This window comes from Lytechinus pictus, chromosome 3, assembly GCF_037042905.1.
Source record: "Lytechinus pictus isolate F3 Inbred chromosome 3, Lp3.0, whole genome shotgun sequence".
Classification (NCBI taxonomy): Eukaryota; Metazoa; Echinodermata; class Echinoidea; order Temnopleuroida; family Toxopneustidae; genus Lytechinus; species Lytechinus pictus.
In genome coordinates, this window is record NC_087247.1 from 81,984,362 (window position 1) to 82,000,850 (window position 16,489).

The 16,489-nt window shown below is 34.2% G+C and overlaps 2 protein-coding genes across 2 annotated transcripts in view; both read left to right on the forward strand.

Annotated features, from left to right (window-relative positions):
• The window catches only part of LOC129256617 (telomeric repeat-binding factor 2-interacting protein 1-like), a 56,085-nt gene extending 42,434 nt beyond the window's left edge, over positions 1-13,651 (forward strand). Inside the window, exons 3-5 of the mRNA XM_064097811.1 lie at positions 2,166-2,270; positions 7,656-7,712; positions 12,366-13,651. Coding sequence (XP_063953881.1) covers positions 2,166-2,270; positions 7,656-7,712; positions 12,366-12,498 — 295 coding nt within the window. The 3' untranslated portion in view covers positions 12,499-13,651. The remainder of the gene's footprint in view (positions 1-2,165; positions 2,271-7,655; positions 7,713-12,365) is intronic.
• A 555-nt stretch (positions 13,652-14,206) lies between these two features.
• Positions 14,207-16,275, forward strand: LOC135153480 (uncharacterized). Its single transcript, XM_064096118.1, has 3 exons — positions 14,207-14,784; positions 14,867-15,204; positions 15,752-16,275. The coding sequence occupies exons 1-3, from the start codon at positions 14,358-14,360 to the stop codon at positions 16,082-16,084; spliced, it is 1,098 nt and encodes a 365-aa protein (XP_063952188.1). The 5' UTR covers positions 14,207-14,357; the 3' UTR covers positions 16,085-16,275.
• Positions 16,276-16,489: the final 214 nt, after the last annotated feature.

Sequence of the window (16,489 nt, forward strand, 5' to 3'; positions counted from 1 at the left end):
TACCAAACAAGACATGCTAAACTGTTTTAGGCATCAGCCTAAAAATAGACAAGGATTCTCCATCATCTAAAATGCCGAATTGTGTGTAGGAGGAATAATTCTGCAGATACGGGCACTCTAGTTTATCAATATCATCAAAGGCTTGGTCCTACTGCACTTACAGATGCAGAGATGTAAAACGAAAAAGAATCTTGCCATCCATTGGAAAACGTTATGTATCCGTTGTGTACTCTTTGCATGGAGCATCCGTCCACTGTGATTTCATTGTTCGCCCATTTTGTCCATTGTCTGGAGCTAATGAAATCTGACGGAGCTACCCCGAAATTTTGCTTGTCTGCTGTATACGTTTTGTGTCCGTCGGCCAGTGGGACCAGGCCTTTAGATGAACTGACCTCAATTTCTTTCGAAAAAATAAGACTTTTGTTCTGAATTTTTATGATTACAATAAAAGTATAAAAAAACGCATTTAAGAGTTCCTTGTGACTCTAAGTTCATGTCTGAAAATTGATTTCAAGAAAAATGAAAATGTTATACATATAACTTAAAATAGCTCAGACTGGGCAACTTAAAACTTATATTCTTTGGTTTTGTTCTCGCCTGCACAGCAGAGCAAGACTATAGGCACCGCTTTTCTGACGGCGGCGGCGTCAACATCAAATCTTTAACTGAAGCTTAAGTTTTTGAAATGACAAAACTTAGAAAGTATATTATGGACCTATTGTTTGATTCTTGGACATAAGGTTAATCAATTACTAGTGAACATCCTTCCTGAGTTTCAGGTACAAGGTCAAAGTCATTTAGGGTCAATCAACTTGGACCATGTGGGGGAATTAACATTAACCTAAGATTTATAAGTTTTTGTCTCACCTGCTTAGCAGAGTGACTCTATAGGTGCCGCTTTTCCGGCGGCAGCGTCAACACCAAATCTTAACCGAAGGTTAAGTTTTTGAAATGACAGCATAACTTACAAATTACATGGACCTAGTTCATGAAACTTGGACATGTGGCTAATCAAGTATTACTAAACATCCTGTGTGAGTTTCAGGTCACATGATTTAGGTCAAAGGTCATTTAAGGTCAATGAACTTCGGCTAAGTTGGGGGTATATGTGGAATTACCATCATAGCTTTAAAAGTTAATCATTGAACATCTTGTGTGAGTTTCAGGTCACATGACCAAGGTCAAAGGTCAATGGACTTTGGTCATGTTGGGGTATTTGTTGAATTACCATCATAACTCTGTATTGTATAATGGTCTAGTTCATAAATCTTGGACATAAGAGTCATCAAGTATCACTGAACATCTCATGCGAGTTTCAGGTCACATGACCAAAGTCAAAGGTCATTTAAGGTCATTAAACTTTGGCCATTTTAGAGTTATTATTATATTGCTGTCATATCTTTTATATTTTATAGATATAGTGTATAAAATGTGGATATAGGGGCAATCAAGTATCATTGACAAGTTTTAGGTCATATGATCAAGGTCAAATGTCAATGAACATAGTACCGGTATTGTATCATTATATGAATGGTGTTTTTTCGTGAATAATTATTTTAGTTTTCAAAGTCAGCACTGCTGCTATATTGAATTGCGTGATGCAGGTGAGACCGCCAGAGGCATTCGACTTGTTTTGATGTTATGCCAATATTTTCCCAAATTGAAACCTTTATCTTAAGGCCTGGTCCTACTGGCAGACGGACACAAAACATACTCATAACAGATACAGAGGACAGGCAAAATTTCTGGGTGACTCCATCTATTTTCATTCGCTCCAGACAATGGACAAAATGGGTGAACGATGAAATCACAGTGGACGGATGCTCGATGCAAAGAGTACACAACGGATACATAACGTTTTCCAACAGGTGCCAAGATTTTTTTTCCGTTTTTCATCCTCTCTGCATCCGTAAGTGCAATGGGACCAATCACAAACTGGGTATTTTTAGGTCGCTTTTTCTGTTAGTGTTTTCAGATTTTCAGACTTTTAAAATGTATGTGACCATGTACAAGATATGGTTATGCACGAATCACCACCATGTTATCAGGTGAAAAAAAAGCATTGAAAATTGTTGTGAATCAATGTCAATTTCACCTTGATTCCAAATACTAAATGGTATTGATTCATGACAGCATTTTGGCACATTTTCTTTCCTTTTTTATAGGATATTAGCAGATGGAGATAAGCATTCGTCCCCAGACTATCTCTTGCCTTCATTTGTTGATGACTGTGTAGCTGCAAACACTCTTTTAGATAAATATAGTTACAGGTTTGTATATTTGGCATTTCATTTGATGTAAAAAAAAACAATCATTGTGAAAGATTGCCCTTTTTTTTTAATGGCATTTGCCCTGTTTACACATACAATGTGTTACAGAAAAAAAAGAGAATTTAAGACAAACTGACCTATTGTTTTCAAGCTTACTGAGTCCCTTTCATCTGGTATAACTTAAATGATTCTTCATTAATGCATGAGTGAGTAAAAAAAATTTGAAGAAAGGATTAAAAATGTCACTTGGTAAATAGTATCTGAATTTTAAAAAGAAAGCATGAAAAGAAATTGCATGTCTAAAACTATTCATAATACCATATCCGATCTTTGATAACTCTATCAAAGAAATTAATTTAGGAATGACAAAGTTTTACTTCCTTTTAAAATCATTTTTGCATTTCTATGATTTTGTCAAATGCATTTCATGAATTGCATAACATAGGTATTGCATTTTGAACAAAATACCTTTCTGATCATCAAGAAATCTGACAGCAAACCTGTAAAATGTCTTCGTTTAATAAAATTATTGAAATTCAAGAATTTGATAGATTTGATAGATTTGATAGCATTTATTCCATTCATCATAAAAACAAATACAAGGCACATACAAAGTTTACATAAATTACATGGGAAAATTGCAGATATTACAATGATAAAATCTGGGAAACAGTTGAATAAAGTACATGATTTATAAATGAATGAGGAGGCAACTAGAAAGGGAAAGCCTTATTAGCGCTGCCACCTTTACAAAATCTGGAAACTGAATATATATATATGATATTGTAAAATACATGATGTAATAAATACTGAATACCAGACATAAACATTAAACATAAAAGGGGGGGGGGGAAAGAAGGAAAAAAAATATAAAATAAAAAATAAAATAACCTGATCATACATTATTTGAATATTTACTGAGAAGTTGTGTTTTATATCTCCTTTTAAAAACATTTAATGATGGACTAGATTTAACAGAAAATGGTAACTTGTTCCAGATAACGGGTCCTTTGTAAAAAATACAATTCTTTGCTAAAGAGGTGCGTATTTTGGGTAAGTGGAAGTCTGCAGATCCTCGCGTATCATAAGAATGAAAATCGGCATTGTAACAAAATATTTCAGAGATATTGTTTGGAATATAGCTTTTGTAACATAAATGCATAAAAATTGCAATTTCATAATCAGAGAAATCATAAACATTCAACAAATTTAACTGACTAAACAGCGGCTTGGTATGGGAAAGAAAATTGGCATGTGTGATGATTCTCACTGCTCTTTTTTGTAGCCGGTATAAACGTTGCATTGAGTATGAAGTACAAGAACTCCAGGCAATGTTACAATATCGAAAATACGGTGAAATAATGGAATTATAAATCATTTGGAGAATCTTTTTTGGAAAAAACTTTAACTTGTTTAGAATACCTATACTTTTCGAAATTTTCATGCAGATGACATCAATGTGTTCATTAAATGATAACCTACTATCAATAGTCACACCCAGAAATTTTAAAGAAGTAAATCTATTAATAATGTTATCATTCATAGAAACAACTATATTATTATAATCAATTATCTTGTTAGAAAAAATCATGTAATGAGTTTTATTAGTGTTTAAAACCAATCTATTGGACATCAGCCATGAATTTATTTTGTTGATTTCGTTATTAAAATTGAGAATCAGATTTGCGATATTATAATCACTCAAGAACACACTGGTGTCATCTGCAAATAGTATATATTGAAGAATGCGAGATGAATTACAAATGTCATTCATATAAATTAAAAACAAAAGCGGGCCAAGTATGGATCCCTGGGGTACTCCACATCCAATGACCTGTAAATCAGACTTGTGGTTGTTAACTAAGACATATTGTATACGATTTGACAAATAACTTTTAAAAAGATCTAAAAGAACACCTCGTATACCATAATTATTTAATTTATATAAAAGAATTGAATGATCTAAAGTATCAAAAGCTTTGCTTAAATCAAGAAATAATCCAATAAGTATTTTCTTGTTATCTAGTGACTTACAAACTTTACAAACAAAATCAACTAAAGCAGAAGATGTGGAGTACCCAGGACGAAAACCGTATTGACTATTAGATAAAATATTGTATTGAACAAGGAATTTAAACAATCGATTATAAATACACTTTTCAAATATTTTGGAAAATACAGGTAACACAGAAATTGGTCGATAATTATTAGAACTTGCATGAGAACCGCCTTTAAATAAGGGTATAACTTTGGCAATTTTTAAGTTATCAGGAAAAATTCCTGTCAACATCGAACAATTGAAAATATCGCTTAACGGAAAACAAATAACATGAATAACTCTTTTAACAATAGAAATATCAATATCATCAAAGCCAGTACTTGATCGATTTTTAAGATTACAAACAATATTGATTATTTCTTTTGGAGTAATGGGCATAAAAAAGGCAGATTGGTCATTTCTATCTAAATATTGCACAAAATTACATGTGAAATCAGAAGTAATATTTTGCGTTAAAGAAGGTCCAATATTGATAAAATATTTGTTGAATTCATTAGCGATTTCATTATTTTCTTTAAATGATCGATCACCTACAATCAGTTCATCAATGAAGGTGTTTTTTGAAAAATTTCCCATGGATTTGTTAATTAATTTCCATGTTTTTTTCATATCAAATTGCACTTGTAAAAATTTGTTGTGATAATACTCATTTCGAATTCTTTTGATTTTATTATTACATTCATTTCTATATATTTTATAAGAATTATGATTTTTAGTAGTTGGAGATTTCATGTATTTTTTATATAAGCGATATTTCTTTTTGCACATTTTACGTAGATCGTCATTAAACCACAGTTTATCTTTTCTTGGCCTTATGGGTTTCTGAACCTTTGGAAAACAAACATCATATATAGACTTGAATTTGTTTAGAAAATAATTATAAGTGGCATTAGGATCTCTATTATTAAATTGCCAGTATTCGTCTTTAAGTTTGTCTGTAAATGTTTTAATATTATTTTCACACATATCACGTTTTATGATTGGAATGTATTCATTCTTATAATGACTTATAAAGGGGAAGTTCACCTGGACAAATAAGTCTATTGGACAAAAATGCAGAAAAAAAAATGATATAAATATTGGTGACAGTTTGAGCGAAAATCCATCAAAGATTAAAAGAATTATTAGGATTTAAAATTTTTGATTTTTGAGTGTGATGTCATATGCAAGCAGCTTTCCCATATGTTTAGTAAGAAAAAAATGAAATGTCATTACAAAAAAATGGAAATGGTTTTTACATCGCTCCAGTACATCAATAGAGTGAAAATGAAATTTGTGTATTTGAATTTTTACCAGTTGATACATATATACCTCAGACCAAACATTTAGAGCAGACCCTTAATAATACTATCATATGGACAGAATTACACTGTAGACAATGATTTCCTGAAAGATCAACTATATTGTACAGCATGTCCCACAAGAATATTAATGGCACTCTAAATGAGTATGATATGAAAATTACCCAATCATATTGTAAACAATTTTAAAATCGTAGACAAGCATTTATTTTATACAACTGGTTTATATATGATGTGGTCCATTGAACACAGAGATATGAGCCTTCTTTCAGCATTCATCAGAAAACCTCTCAAAGTATTAATTAGTATTTTATAACCTGAACCTTCTGAAGTTTACACCGGCAGGGCAGTAGACTGCAAATCACCAGCGTGCTGCTCACGTGTGGGTCAGAGTGTTGCTCTTAAACTTTCTACAGATATTTTTTTTATATTAGGATCCAATGAGTTCCAAGCTCTAATTGTTTTTGGAAAGAATGAATTTTTGTAAGTTTCTGTCCAGGCAAGGGCATTTCTATACGGGTACCACTATTGTTCCTCGTCTTCCTTGTCGAAATCACGTTCATGTAATCCCTTTTGTTTATATCAACAATATTATTCTGGATTTTAAACATCTTTGTCAGTCTGCTCTTTTCTCTTGTTGGAGATCTTATCCACTGACGCTACTTTCACGGCTATAATCTCCACAGCAAAATCTGGCACCCTTGCATTGAACCCGTTCTAGAGCTTTAACTTGATCGACTTTATGTTGATCCCATGCACAAGGGGCATACTCTAAAACTGGTCTGACTAATGATTTATAGGCTATAACTTTGACGTCCCTTGTACAAAACCATAAATTTCTCCTTAGTAGGTTTTGTGGTCTTTGCTAGCTGTTTTATCCATCTTTTCCATCCATGATAATTTATTGTCCAGCTGAACCCCCTGATATGGATGGGATGTTGTCATTTCTAACACCTGTCCACAAAAAGTATAGTTCCTGAGAGGAGGCGATCTCTTCTAAGATACTGCCAAATCGGTGCAATTTGAAGGATTGAAGCTCATTTTCCATGTACTTTGCCATTTTTCCAGAGACAGGAGATCGCCTTGCAAGTTGCACATGTCTTCCTCATTTGCAACTGGGGTATACAACAAGCAGTCATCTGCGAACATCCTAATCTGACATTTTAACTTGTCAGGCATGTCGTTGATTTATGCCAGGAACATCAATGGTCGGATAACTGTTCCTTGCGGAACACCCCATACATCTTTGGAGGATGACGTGTTCCCTTCAGTACCTTATCAAAGGCCTTTGTAAAGTCCAATATTGCCATGTGTTATAGTCAAGGTTCAGCTAACAAGATTTGTTACCTATTCAAGTGGTGCAAATTATGTCTATTTACATTCTGTCACTGGCGTAAATATGCGATAATATATATCAGAAGGATAGCTCATCCTCGGGTCCTGAACAATAGAAAATCCTCGCAGATTTACAACCGTCGCTGAACGTTAAAGATATAATTTTTACCACTTGAATAGATAACAAATCTTGTTAGCTTAACCTGAATACACATACTTCTTGATACAAAATATGGATGGAGAGGTTTTCTGATCCATAATGAAAAAATGCTCATATCTTTGTGATTATTGGACCATAAAAGTAATTGAATTGCAGTTTATGGGTGTAATGATATAAACAATGTAAATTGTGTAATTTTAATATTATACGGTACCCATCGAGAGTGCCATTAGCATTTTTATGGGACAGACTTTATATTTCAGGCAGAAGATTATAATGATACTCCATTCCAAATTTGTGCAAAGCAATAAACTGATATTCCAACATGTTGAGATCAGATATAAATCAAACCTACATGTATTCTTCCAATTTGTTTGACGGAAATTCCAATGTACATTAATATGTAATAAACATGTGTTTGATTACAATCTTCTCATTAAATGTTAGAATTTGAAATGTCCTTTTTCAATTTTTTCTGCTTTTGTAATGAATAAAATTGTTTAATTTTAAAACTTTGTTTGGTTCCTCAGAGTACCATCCCCAACAGAGGATCAGTCAACAGTTGTATCAGATGTGACAGCTAAAGGGTACAGTAAACACTTCTTTTATTGACTACCACTGATAAATATTGTAATATTTCATTGATGTTTCCTAATCAAGCAATGAAGAAATAGCACTATGCCTATTTGCAATACTTCTCAAACATATTTGTAACATTGCTATTTCAAAATTCATAAAGTAGGCATGTTTGTACGTGTAAGTTACTGTTGCATTATTGTGAAAAGATGGTTTGTACCATAAATTCTTGAACTTACCATGTGCCAGATGAGCTGCAGCTTTAAAGTAGAAATATATTGCAAATCGAAAAAAAAAGAGAATTATATATCAAATTTAAGGAAAAAATAAGAAGAACACGATGGTATTCATCATTTATCATGGAGACCGATGAAAGTCAGTTATTTGATAGTTTTAGAGTTCTGTCTTTCTGATGACATGTATGTGTGAACAAGAGACGTGATTGGATCTCCCACGTCAATCTCCACTTGCATGCAAAACCTGTTGCTAGGGTATGTTTCTTTACATTGTCACTGAATAATTTGATCACCATATGAAAGAAAACCCAGGTGTTTATCTAGATTCGGATTTTGAAATTGATGATTTTGAAGATGAAGTTTCTAGCTTTAGTGAACAAAAAAGTGACGTGGATGAAGGTAAATTAGGGGAATAACGCCGATGATGATGAGTCAGACAATTGAACTTGCATGTCGATTCGCTACCAACTGGTGCAGCTGCTAGCTGCACCGCGGGCCAAAATCCATGAAAATGAATTCCAGCGTAACCACATCCAGACAGAGTCTCTTCCCTCTATCAACAAAATTTACTCTTAATAAGAAGGAAAATAATGATATGACTGTACTTTCAAACAAGTGAAAATATCTGAACCTGAAGGCAAATCAACTCACGAATAGCAGCAGACGATGAACTTCATGTGGCTGGGATAGATTGTCACTCGTTCTGTTAGATCAAAATTCTATCTCATTATTTTGACAAAATTACGAAAATCTGGGATTTATTTTTCTATATGAAAATATATAAACTCCTGGTACTATTTTTTTAATTACGCTAAAACCTTTTTTGATGCAAAAGGTTTAGGTAAATTAAAATAGAGGTAAAAGATCATCCGCAACATGACTAACTTGCATGTGATTGTAAACAAACAGAGCCAGCTTGCTCGCCTTCGCTGAGATATATAGTAGATGCATCTGCTGCACAGCTCTCAATCAGCGAGGCAAGCAAGTTGGCTCTGTTTGATGCTTTGTTTACAATCACATGCAATCTAGGCATGTCGGGATGATCTTTTACTTCTAATTCTAATTTACCTTAAAGGAGAACGAAACCTTTAGACCAAGATAGCTTGTGTGAAAACAGAAAAATCAAAGAAACAGATCAACGAAAGTTTGAGAAAAATCGGACAAATAATGAGAAAGTTATGAGCTTTTGAATATTGCGATCACTAATGCTATGGAGATCCTCACATTGGCAATGCGACAAAGATGTGTGATGTCACTCTTGAACAACTCTCCCCATTACTTTAGTATATATTTCACTTAATTTGCCTCTTTTATTACATCTATCAGTAGAACGTGTATTCTTTCTATAGGAGGGCATGTAATACAGATTTTTAAAGAATACATCATGGATAAAGAGTTTGTATCACCATACGAAAAAGCAAAAAGACACATTTTCAGGGTATTTCATAGTCCATCAAAGGGAAAGTTGTTCATGTGTGACATCACACATCCTTGTCGTGTTGCCAATGGGAGGATCTCCATAACATTAGAGATTGCAATATTCAAATGCTCATAACTTTCTCATTATTTGTCCAATTTTTTTCAAACTTTCTTTGTTCTTATTCTAGATTTTTCTGTTTCGACACAAGCCTACTTGTTCCAAAGGTTTCATTCCCCTTTAACTATTTGCTTCAAAAAAGGTTTTATCATATTAAGAAAAATAATTGTAGGTGTTACTATATTTTCACATAAAAATTCCCTGAGTGTCGTAATTTTGGCAAAATAATGAGATCAAAATTCGATCTAAGAGAACGAGCGAGAATCTCTTCCAGCCACGTGAAATTAATCATTAGTGCATGTCGTCTGCTGCTTTTCGTGAATTGATTTGCCTTCAGAAATTATTTGGTTCAGATATTTTCACTTATTTGTAAGTACAGTTATATCATTATTTCCTGCTCATTAAGAGTAAATTTTGTTGATAACTGTCTGGATGTTGTCATGCTGGAATTCATTTTCATGAATTTTGGCCCGCGGTGCAGCTAGCAGCTGCACCAGTTGGTAGCGAATCGGCATGCAACAAGTTGAATTGTCCGACTCATCATCACCGGCGTAATTTACCTAATTAACCTCCATCCACGTCACTTTGTTGTTCAGTAGAATTTAGATAAACTTCTGGGTTCTTTCATTTTGTGATTGAAGTATTCAGTGACAGTTACCGCGTTCTCACTTAGCCCCAGCTCGCGAGTCAGACTTGCCTTTTCTGCCCCAGCAAAAAGGTAGGATCAGACCCGTGAGCTGGGGGAGACAGCAATTTTTTGCAGTATGGACAGAAATCCAAGTCTTCCCCTGCAATTGATTGCAAACTTCCGGTGTATCTCGCATGCTTTATTTGAGTTTTGTTATTGTACGCTCACAGTCCATCCAGAGTACAGTCCATTTTATGCAGTTTTCAGTCGTAATTTTCAAGGCAAGCGCACGCCAGAGTTTTTTTACATCATGGTTTATATACATGTATATGTGGAGGATTGTGGGTAATTGGTGGAGCAGAGTCGCCTTGCGAGTCTGCTCCACGAGCTGGGGGTGAATGTGAGGGAGAAGACCCCATGACCTGAGGCTGACTCGCTAGGCGAGTCTGCTTTGCGAGCTGAGGCTGAGTGAGAATGCGGTACGTGGAGAAAACGGTCCTCGCAACAGGTTTTGCACGCAAGTGGAGCTTGTGGTGGGAGAGCCAATCATGTCTCTCGTACACACATACACGTCAAATTTGAGTCAAATCAGAAACCAATGTGAGGCAATTTGGTGCTGTTTGATTTGCGATATCCTCATATTATATCCATATATTATTTTCGTTATTTTTGAATGACCTAATGATAATCCCCATATCATTACCTTTCCATATAAAGGCCATAGATTCATAATCTAAATATTTCTCCTTTAAGTGATCTATGAAGGGTTGTACAAACACAGAATTTTCATAAACTTTCATGGGAATTAAATAAACAAGAATTTTGTTACCAATTTTCATTGTGTCAATGCATGAACACGAATGCATAATGCAACATTTCTAAACATGATAAGGCTATAGTACTTTATATTCTACCCTTGAAATCAAAATCAATATTACAAATTTGAACTTTGCTAAGGACCCTTTTGTGATCATGAATAGCATATTATTATTTTTTTTTATAAATCACCTTTTATTCATAAAAAAAAGGGAATCGATTACAATAATGGGCCCAGGTTATCAGTTCTAGACGAATGTAATACAGGGCAACATAACATGAATGTAGTATGGTACATGTACACCTAAACAGACATAAAACAAGAGATAATAATTATTTACATATAAACACGTTGATTCAATTCATAAGAAAATTCATACTTAGAGTGATGAGAAGGGGGGAGGAGGGGATATGCTATCTCGTATTTTAACTTAGTTTGTTCTGATTTTAAAATGAGTTCATTGTACTAACATATTGGTATTACAAAAATATATAAATTATACAATTACAAATATATGAACAGATAAAGTGTAAATTCACATAATAACATGTAGGCCTAAATCTTGCGTTTGTATTTTATATCCAGGTGTGATTTTGTTCGGCACGTTTTTGAGCAAGTTTGGGTCTGACATGCACTACAAAATGTTACTTAATTTCGGAACTGCGTACCTGGGCGCCGCTAATTTAGTTTCAAAAGATGTGCAAGATTTGAAAGTAATTAGTCACCGAGCAGCGCCTAAAAAAAAAAAATGTGCGATGACGTAGTGACGAAATTTTTAAAGGAATGCTCGAGGCCCGAAGATGATATGATTTGAACAGATAAATAAAAATCAGACAAAAAAAACACAGAAAATTTATCAAAATAGGACAAGGAATAACAGAGTTATGGCATTTTAAAGATTTACATTATTCTAGTGAAACAGTTTTAGGCATGTCTTCATGAATATTCAATGAGCAAACTGAAGACTTCATATTCCCACTTTTTCTTTTGTATTTTATTACATGAATTTTAATTAGGTTTATTCAAATTTTTCTTTCAAGAGTGCATTAATAAGGAAGGGAGACATCATTCACAAATGTATGAAAAAATGAAACGATTATAATTTCATTTGAATAATATAAGAAAAAGGAAAGTGGGGATGTGACATCATCAGCCCACCTGATGAATACATGTATTTATGACGACATGCATATGACTCTTTTCACAGTATATTGCTGAACTTTAAAATTCAATAACTTCGCTATTTGTTATCAGATTTTGATAAAATTTTCAGCATTTTGTTTTGTGAATTTCACTCTATTTATTTAGATGTAAATGTTTTCAGCCTGGAGTGCCCCTTTAGAAGCAAGGGTTAATATATATTTAATTGAGATGATAATTAGTTAATTAAGGGTTAATATACATTGCATGTTATTTGTTTTTATACATGGTTGGATTTAATTACAGGAGATCATACTACTCTCCAGCTGAAGATGAAGCTATTCTTCAATATATAGCTAAACATCCTTTTCAATATTCAGGAAACAAAATATGGAAAAGAATGGAACTCATGAAGGTAAATAAAAGAATATTAAATTGAAAATAAAGGAAAATGAAATACTTGGGAAATTTTTTCATTTTAATGAAAGGAGGAGATAGAGAGCAGTAAAACAAAGGTTCCAAAACATTTAAACAGTTGAAAGTTTGGATAGTCTCAATTTATTTTCTCTATTTGATATTTAATTTTGTTATGTTGCTTCAATCAAGGTACTATCAGATAATTTATTTTTCTGATTATAAAAAAATAATATTGAGCCTAAACTGAATCTGATTTTGTGAATTCAAACTGAACATTTGGGTCGTTTATCAATAATTTGTTTTAGGAATGAAATAGCTGCTCTCACCTAGCTCTGCCTCTTGCACAAATACTAATGTAGAGGGCAGTCATATATCTTTTTGTCAAATGCAGCAACTAAAATGCAAAAGAAAACACAAAATACAGAAAAGGGAAATCACATGTTCAATTATTGTTTTGTCATGTTCAGTTATTGTTTTGTCAAAGCAAAAGTACAATCTATTACTAATTTGTTTTTAATTTTCTTGTTTTTTTTTAACAAAAACAAAAATGAAATGTTAAATTTCCATTTTGCAGAGAAGAAACAGACCACCCCCCCAAAAAAACAATCATTTTGCATTATGGTAAAGCAAACAAAAGAATAATTTGTTAGAATTTTTTTATTCGTCATTGTTCATTCCTGATTCAAATAATTGACCATGACCGTGTTTCCATTTAAAATCACAAAATTAGATTCAGTTTCTACTCAGTACTTTGGTCTTAATTTTTCAAAAACAATTTCAAAATCAGAAAAGCAAATTATTTGATATTACCTTGATTCTTGAGAGATAGGGGATATGAATTTTGTGTACAATATACTATGGCACGCATATAGGGAATCAATTCAATATATATTTCACTTAAAAAATATATGTTTCTCTTTCACTAAACCATTTCACTCAAAGAAATTTATATTTCACTTTTAAAAATATATTTCACTTTTAAAAATATATTTCACTTTTCAAAAAAAAAAAAAATTCACTTTTCAAAAAAATATATTTCACTTTTCAAAAAAAATATATTTCACTTTTCAAAAAAATATATTTCACTTTTCCAAAAAAATATGTTTCACTTTTGAAAAAAATGTTTTTCACTTTTCAAATTTTTTTTTGCAGAGAAGAAACAGACCACCCCCCCCAAAAAAAAAAAATCATTTTGCAGATGGTAAATACGGAGCCCGAGAGGGGACATGCATGAACATTTTTTTTTTAGTAAGTCGTTCCCACCACTTATAAGTCGTTACCACCACTTATAAGTCGTTACCACCACTTATAACTCGTTACCACCACTTATAAGTCGTTCCCACCACTTATAAGTCGTTACCACCACTTATAAGTCGTTACCACCACTTATAAGTCGTTCCCACCACTTATAAGTCGTTACCACCACTTATAAGTCGTTAACACCACTTATAAGTCGTTCCCACCACTTATAAGTCGTTACCACCACTTATAAGTCGTTACCACCACTTATAAGTCGTTCCCACCACTTATAAGTCGTTCCCACCACTTATAAGTCGTTCCCACCACTTATAAGTCGTTACCACCACTTATAAGTCGTTACCACCACCACTTATAAGTCGTTCCCACCACTTATAAGTCGTTCCCACCACTTATAAGTCGATACCACCACTTATAAGTCGTTCCCACCACTTATAAGTCGTTACCACCACTTATAAGTCGTTCCCACCACTTATAACTCGTTACCACCACTTATAAGTCGTTCCCACCACTTATAATTCGTTTACTGCGTCTGGACTAAATTCTTCGTAAGGCCTATGCTAGAGCGATTTAGAGTCGTCTTTTTTAAAACTACTGACTTTGTTCTGACCATTTTAGCCAAAAATGGATGAACGAGAGCAAGAACGAAATGCAGTGATAAAGATATGCTTTGAAATGGGACTCATGTACAAAGACATAGTTACGATTCTTGCCACAGAGTGTGGAATTGTAATTTCTTTCCGTCATTTGAAAAGGCTGCTCAGACAGCATGGCCTGTCAAGGAGAAAAAACTACAGTGACATCGGTGAGGTTGTAGACTTTATTCTAAAGCAGGTCGAGGGATCGGGTCGTCTGCATGGCTACCGATGGATGTTTGAAAAATGTCGGGCACATCATATCAATTGTAAAAAGGAAGATGTAAGGATAATCCTTGGAGTTGTCGACCCAGAAGGGACAACTCAGAGGAGAAGGAGAAGACTGAGGCGACGTCAGTATTCATCCAAAGGGCCAAACTTTTTGTGGCATCTGGACAGCTACGATAAAACTGAAAGCATTTGGAATATGCATTAATGGCTGCATCGATGGGTTTTCCAGGAAAATAATGTGGATGAACGCCTACCACACTTCATCAGACCCGAAGGTGATTGGAGGGTACTACATAGAAAAGGTGTCAGACATCGGAGGATGTCCATCTGTTGTACGTGGGGATCTAGGTACCGAGAATGGATATGTGCGTGACTTTCAAAGGTTCTTCCGTGAGGATGATGAAGATGGCATGGCGGGCATTTGCAGTTATCTAGAAGGTCCAAGCACTGCCAATCAAAGGATCGAGTACTGGTGGTCCTTCCTTCGAAGGGAGTGCATGGAATTTTGGATCTATTTTTTTCGCGATTTGCAAGATGACGGTGATTTCATTGGCAATTTCGTAGATGTCAATCTCCTACGGTTTTGTTTCTTACATCTTATCCAGGTAAGAGCAATGGCAATTTTTACCTCCATTTTAGATTTGCATGACCATCGACCAAAATTAAGAATCAGAAATTAAGATTAGAAGAAAATCTTTAACTTTACTTTATAATATCATATAGATCTAGGCCTTTAATTGTTCTTTTACAGTGATCAACTTTTTTGTTCGCACTGCAAATGAATTGAAGCAGCGCAAGGATCTGGTTCTGGACATTTGAGAATGTCGATCCCCAAGAAGTAACGAAGTTGGATATTGATCAAACTTTCAAAAGGATCAATGTAAAAAAAAAGTTGGGGCATTTTTGCAGGGTAGCTTTGCCCCCCCCCTCCAAAGGGTCAGGGGTGCTGCTCTCAGGGGCCTGATTTAATATAGCATTTAGTAACCGAAGCCATAGATGTTTAATCATGCTTCAGTGCCGAATAGAATATTGCCAAACATTTTACATTTTAATTTTCATGTTTCCTCCCTTGCGTCTTTTGTTGACGGTATACTGGTTTATGCTTAAAATATTAAATGACGCCGTTTTATCTCTTTCCCATCTCAATTGCAGGCTGAGCTTGATGAAGTGGTAGATATATGGGATCGGCATCTCATTAGACCATCGAGGAACGTCCAAGCTCCTAGCGGCTGCCCAAACATTATGTTCAACTTGCCGTCTTTGTACACTACAAGAGATTATCTGCATGGTGTGAGCCAGGAACGTATGCAAGCATGCAAAGAGGAATGTGTTTTCAGAAAAACAATACCATGTGATGAAGACATCTTTGAACTCTGTTGCATCGTGATGAATGAAGTTGGGTACGAGTATCCAAGAGACCGACACGGTGCTCGACTTCTTTATGTAGCTCTTCGACGTGAGATAACACACTTGCTTAACAATTAATTCTGTCTGAAGGTGCAGCAGCTATAGGTTCAAACCAACTTAACCAAGGAATACAAACAATACCTGATCATGTGGGTGTGTTTTAAGTTTTTCCTTTTTTGTTCTTCTTAAGGAAATAAGCATAGTCTAATTGCCTTCTCGCCAATCATTGGTTTTGTACACAGTTTGACCTAGATTATCTGGCCACTATCTGGCAAGGAATTTTTTTCCCCTCACTCTTTGCTTCAAGATTGAGGGAAAGTTTCTTACTTTGTTTTATTTAAATTTTGTACAAACAAAATGAAACAAGTCTGGAACAAAAGCTTGCCATTTAAATGTATAAGTTTGTTCATATACCAGTTTAATTAAGTAATAGGATATGCTCTATATAGAGACATGTTGTCTAGGACTTGTCTCTCATATATG